This window comes from Fusarium falciforme, chromosome 3 (genome assembly GCF_026873545.1).
Source record: "Fusarium falciforme chromosome 3, complete sequence".
Lineage (NCBI taxonomy): Eukaryota > Fungi > Ascomycota > Sordariomycetes > Hypocreales > Nectriaceae > Fusarium > Fusarium falciforme.
In genome coordinates this window covers 1,725-7,291 of record NC_070546.1, presented here as the reverse complement: position 1 = coordinate 7,291, position 5,567 = coordinate 1,725, and the positions used below count along the sequence as shown (strand labels likewise).

Here is a 5,567-nt window from a genome sequence, read left to right as displayed (position 1 = left end):
TATATAGGATTAATACTATAGAAAATTATTTAATAATTAATATTATAAATTCTAATATATAGTATTATCTATGCCTAGTTAGAGCTTTATTTTATTATCCTATATAGCTAAATAAAGCATAGATTTATATATCTAGACCGCGATATTATATACTTTCTATAAGGGCGTGATATATTACTATTTAGTAAAGTTCTTAAATATATAATTACCTCTTTACAAAGCTTTTCTTTTCTAATAGGCCTAACCGGGAGGCCAGTGGTAGTTTGGGCCAAACTACCATTTCGGGGTCAGGGGCACGGACGAATGGGCATGCAGGGATACACGCGGGGGTGGGTCCCAGACGCGGGCAGGGGGGCCAAACTACCAGTCCCAAACTACCATTTCATGCTGCAGCCAATCAGGATAAAGGGAAGGGCAACTTCAGGGTTAAGGAAAAAGCAAGCAAAGGAGGGAAATACAACAGAACGCGTCTCCCAAGGCCAGCCTTCTCGCGACCGACCGGGTGAACGAGGGATATCCTTTTCATATGGACATGAGTCTATAAAATGAGCGCAACTAAGGACGACCGAGCAGTTTCCCAGCAAGCGGCAATCATTCGAGGGAGAGACTATCAAGAAAAGAAAGAAAGAAGGGAAACAAGGACTGCACGTACAGTATCCTAAGAGGAGGAACCAGAGGGAGGTAGGGAAGGGCTCGACATAGTCCAGATCGCAGCCATGGCCCGAGGGCGTCCCACAGACTCGCCCGGCGGCAACGAACCGGAGCGGCAAGAAGATACAGGAGAGTCCGCCAGCTGTGTTCATGCAGAAGCCACCAAACCGGGAGAAGGGTGGCTTATATATAATGGCGAATACCGGTCGTTGATCTGCGCCTTTCACGGCTATGCGGTCTGCAGCCTCGAGGGTCACTTGAGGGACCGTCACCCAGACATCGACCATCGGGCCCGCAGCGATATCATCCACCGCCATAAGGGTCTACAGCTGCAAGGGCCGGCATTGGAGCAGCTCGTCCAGCACGGTGCGTCAAACCCGACCCGGGCCGTCAAGGGTCTCGTCGTTCACCGGGGCTTCGCTTGCACCTGGCCGGGTTGCAGGCACCTCACGCCGAGCTGGAAGTGCCTGCGGGTTCACCTCAACGGCGAGCACAACATAAAGGGAGCCAAGGCGCAGGCGGGCCTCTGGACCGGCGTCTATCTGCAAACCTTCTTTACAGGTCCAAAGAGGGCGATTTACTACTTCTGCGTAAGAATCTCGACCAGCGGTAACGATGATGCTGTCTCGGCAGCAGGAGATCCTCCGACGCCGGTCGGCAGGGGGAGAAGAGCGACGATGGCAGACAGGCAGCAGACGCACCCGGAAGATCAGACGATGATCGCCGACATCACCCAAGGGTGGTCACTGCAGCAGGAGGAGCAGGAGAAGATGCAGAAGGTCATGGAGGAGGGGATCCTGAGGCACGAGACGACGAACTGGCTGAAGAGGACCGGCTGGTCAGCCCACTTCGCCGGGAGGAATCTGGTGGATATCCAAGCCTGCAGCAGGATGCCCGGCTGTGACGACGACGAGCTGCGACGGATGGCCACGGCTCTAGATCGTCTATTCTTCGACCGCTGCATCGGCGGGTTAAAGAGCATGCCCCTGATGACCCGCCTGCTCCTGGCCAGCCCCCACCCTCACGATGCCCACAGCCGACCGTTTGGGCCGCTGCAGGAGAAGACCAGCATGGATCGCTACCTGGTATATGTGAAGCGGTTCTTATGCTATTGCCTCAACGTGCTGTCGCTGGAGGAGGATGCGCTGTTTGCCGAACACGGCTTTCGCTTCACGCCTGCACAGAGGGCCAGCCTCGAGCTGCTCTGGGCGCATCTGCAGGACGAGGAACAGTCGGGCGAGGGGCTGCAGGAAGAGATATTGCAGATTCTGGCGGACTTCTGGATGCAGCGGCTCGACGGGGACCCTTTTGCGAGCCCGCTGTGGCACTTCGTCGGGGTGCTGGGAATCGACGGCGAGACGGGGCAGCTCCGACCTGCCCACCTATTCACCTACGTGCTTGCGGGACTCGTCTTCACGGGGCGGGCGCTGCTGGGAGAGTGGGCTATACCCACCCGGGAGCGGGCCGGGATGACGGACCTCGCGCAACGGTTCGCCCAGGTTCGAGACGCCTGGCTTTGCAAGGCGACATACTCTCCCATGGGCTATACGCTCAGCTTGCTGTTATACGGAAGGAAGATCGCGCAGGAGACTGGTAGCCGGCTGATGGTGTCCTGGAGCAAGGACGGCGAGATGATGTACTTCATGGGCAAGCCGATCCTGATGGAGAAGATTCGTCACATGGTGGCTAGGATGACGAAAGACGCCGAGGACCTGCTGTGGGGTCAGTTGATGTTCAAGGAGGGCGACGACGAGCGTTTCATCCTTCCTCTGGCCGGCATTGAGGATGACCTCACCCATACAAGACGAGGCCGGTCCTTCATCCATACCAACGACCTCGCTGGCAAGGAGGTCGAGATGCTCGAGGACCTCGTCATGGGCTCGCGGAAGACAGAGTTCCTAGATCGAGCGGGCGAGTGGAAGTGGGCGGGCATCAGGAAGTACCTGAAGCTGGTGAAGAAGTTCGAGGAGTTTCTGCTGCTCCTCTCCCACATCACCGGCGGCCAGCCCAGCCGAGGGGAAGAGATCACGGGCCTGCGCCTGGTCAACGGCATCAACAGGGACCGCAACGTCTTTGTCATCGACGGCGATGTTGTGCTCGTCACCCAGTACCACAAGTCTCTGGCCCACTTCGACTCGCCGAAGGTGATCCCCCGCTTCCTGCCGGAGAGGATCGGGCAGCTGCTCGTGATGTACATGGTCTACATCCGACCGCTGACGGATCGCTGGGAGGCGGACAGATGGGAGCTATATGGCAAGATGGCACCGCCGAGCGACTTCATCTGGCATAACGAGACGGGGCCATGGGAGAGCAGTCGTATGTCTGGGGCCATGGGGAAGTGGACCTCCCACTATATCGGCCGCAGGATCACGCTCCAAGACTGGCGCCACATCGCCATCGCCATCAGCAAGAAGCACGCTCGCGACCGGGGGGCCGCTCGGGCAGACTTTGAGGACGGCGACGACGATGACGAGTCGGAGCAGTACGAGGCGCCGGACGATCTGGCTGCCTGTCACACCGGCCAGACAGCCGCCAACTACGGTGTCACGATCGATGTGCTGAAGCGCTTGACGGCCGAGTCTCTGGACATATTCGGGCAGGTGAGCCGTCGTTGGCACAAGTTCCTCGGCTGCGACGCGCAGCAGCAATCGGCCTTGGAGCCGCCGCCGTCAACTTCGTCCTCGAAGCGCAAGGGTGCGGCCGAGTCTGGCGGCGAGGAGAAGAAGTGCCACCCTCCCCGGAAGCGGGCCAAGATCGCCTCGCTCGAGAAGCTAAGGGCAGGTATGACAGCAGCAGTGGGGGACAAGAAGAAGGACGACATGATCCTGCGGGCACTCCGGGCTGTCCTGCGTGATGACGCTGCCCAGTTTCGGTCACCCCAGCAAGAAGAGGCCGTCAGGTTGGCCGCGGCGAAGCAGAGCCCGCTGGTTGCCGTGCTGCCAACGGGCGGCGGGAAGAGCTTGGTCTTCATGGTCCCGGCTATGCTGGCAGGTGCAGGCGTGACCATCGTGGTGGCTCCGTTCGCCGAGTTGAAGAGGCAGCTAGTCACACGCTGCGTCGATGCCGGCCTAGACTGCAAGTCCTGGCCCGAGGCGCGTGAATCTTGGCCCAGGGTTACGCTGGTCTCGGCCGAGGCGGCTGTCACCGATGACTTCCTGCAGTGGGCCGCTGATCTGAGTGTCAGGGGAAGGCTGGACCGAGTGGTCATTGACGAGTGCCATCTGTCATTCACTGCCGCCGAAACCTACCGCGCGAAGCTCCGGTGCCTCGTTCTCCTGCGGAGCTTGGGGTGTCCCTTCGTATTCCTCACTGGGACCCTGCCGCCGCTCCGTCAACGCGACTTCGAAGAAGCCATGCAGCTCCAGGCTCCGCTCTACATACGGGCTTCGAGCCATCGGCTGAACGTGCGGTACTCCGTCCTTCGCGTCCGTAACGGACGGGGCGTCATGGAGGTGAAGAGGCTGGTGGACGCCCGGCTCCCACGTCTAGCACCGGGGAGAAGGGGGTCATATACTGCACCAGCCACGCGAAGTGTAGAGCGCTTGCCCGGCAGCTTGGTTGCCATTACTATCACGCTCAGCGCGATGATAGCGATGCGCAGTTCCTTGCCCAGCGCGAGCAGGGCTTCCAGGCATGGGTCAACGGCGAAACACCCTACATCGTGGCTACCGCGGCTCTAGGCACGGGCCTTGATGTTGCAGGCATCGTCCATGTCATCCATCTCGAGGCCCCATTCAGCATCATCGACTACGCCCAGGAGGCGGGGCGGGGCGGGCGAGCTGGGGAGCCCGTCACCGCAGAGATAGTCGTCGAGGAGAAGGACTGGCCGGTTGAGGACCATATCCGCGACAGCTACCTAGACTTGAGCACGCGCGAGGTACGCAGTCTGATCCGGACACAAGGTTGCCGTCGCCGCCTCCTTGGCCAATGCTTGGACGGTGACCTACGGGACTGTGGAGATCTCGATGCCGTCCGATGCGATAATTGCCGCCGCGATGAGCTGTTGTGGAAGAGTGAGCTATCCTCGCAGGGTATCATAGCATCACATGCCCGCGGCAGGCGCGATGCCCTCGCTCTAGAACGTTTCGAGGCCGCCTTGGAGGAGATAGAGGAGCTTGGCAAGATGGGCTGCCGCATCTGCTGGATGTTCGATGGCGTCAAGGAGGCCGGGCACCAGTGGGGTACCTGTGGTGCCACAGCAGAGAAGGATCTGTCCTTCTCCAGCTGCATGATCTTTCAGGGTCTGGTCAACTACAAGAAGGATCCACAGGCACGTTTCTTGAGCTGCTTCTACTGTCACGTATCGCAGGAGCTCTGTCGGGACGGTTACGAGACCAAAGGAGCATCATGTCGGTGGAAGCATGCTGTAGTCCCTATGGCGTTGGCCGCCGTGACGGAGGCAGATATATGGTCGCAAGTCCAGGAGGCTGCCGGTCGAGACTTCAAAGGTCGGGATGACTATGCTGACTGGCTGGGCCGTAAGCATAGCAAGTTGGTATGCGGGCGAGAGATGACCAATGCTATGGCCGTCTTTGATCTAGTGCTCAAGTGGAGACAAACTCAAGAGCTTAGTTAATTACTATGTTTTACGCATAGTGTAATACGTTTGACTAGTTATATATAATGATATATAATGTGATGTGATAGGCAATAATAGGAAGGGAAAATAAAAATAAAAAAACAAAGGAGTATATGAGAGAGAGAGAGAGAGAGAAGGGGGGGCTCCCACAGTAGGTATACTACCCACATAATACTTAACGGTAACTATACATACGAATAGGACTTGGTGATAATAGCTGGCTTTAACTATATAATTAGAATGCTTATAGGAGATGGTATAAATAATATAAGAGGAGGTAAAAATAAAAGAAGTAGAAGAAAGACGAAAAAGAGAAAGATATAGTAGTCCAGGGTAG

General features: G+C 57.3%; 1 protein-coding gene across 1 annotated transcript; it reads left to right on the top strand.

Annotated features, from left to right (window-relative positions):
- Positions 1 to 716: 716 nt before the first annotated feature.
- NCS54_00333600 (Hypothetical protein) lies at positions 717 to 5,227 on the top strand (the record flags this gene model as incomplete). The annotated part of the gene is made up of 2 exons (XM_053148913.1): positions 717 to 4,103; positions 4,232 to 5,227. The coding sequence occupies 2 exons, from the start codon at positions 717 to 719 to the stop codon at positions 5,225 to 5,227; spliced, it is 4,383 nt and encodes a 1,460-aa protein (XP_053004888.1).
- Between the last annotated feature and the right edge of the window lie 340 nt (positions 5,228 to 5,567).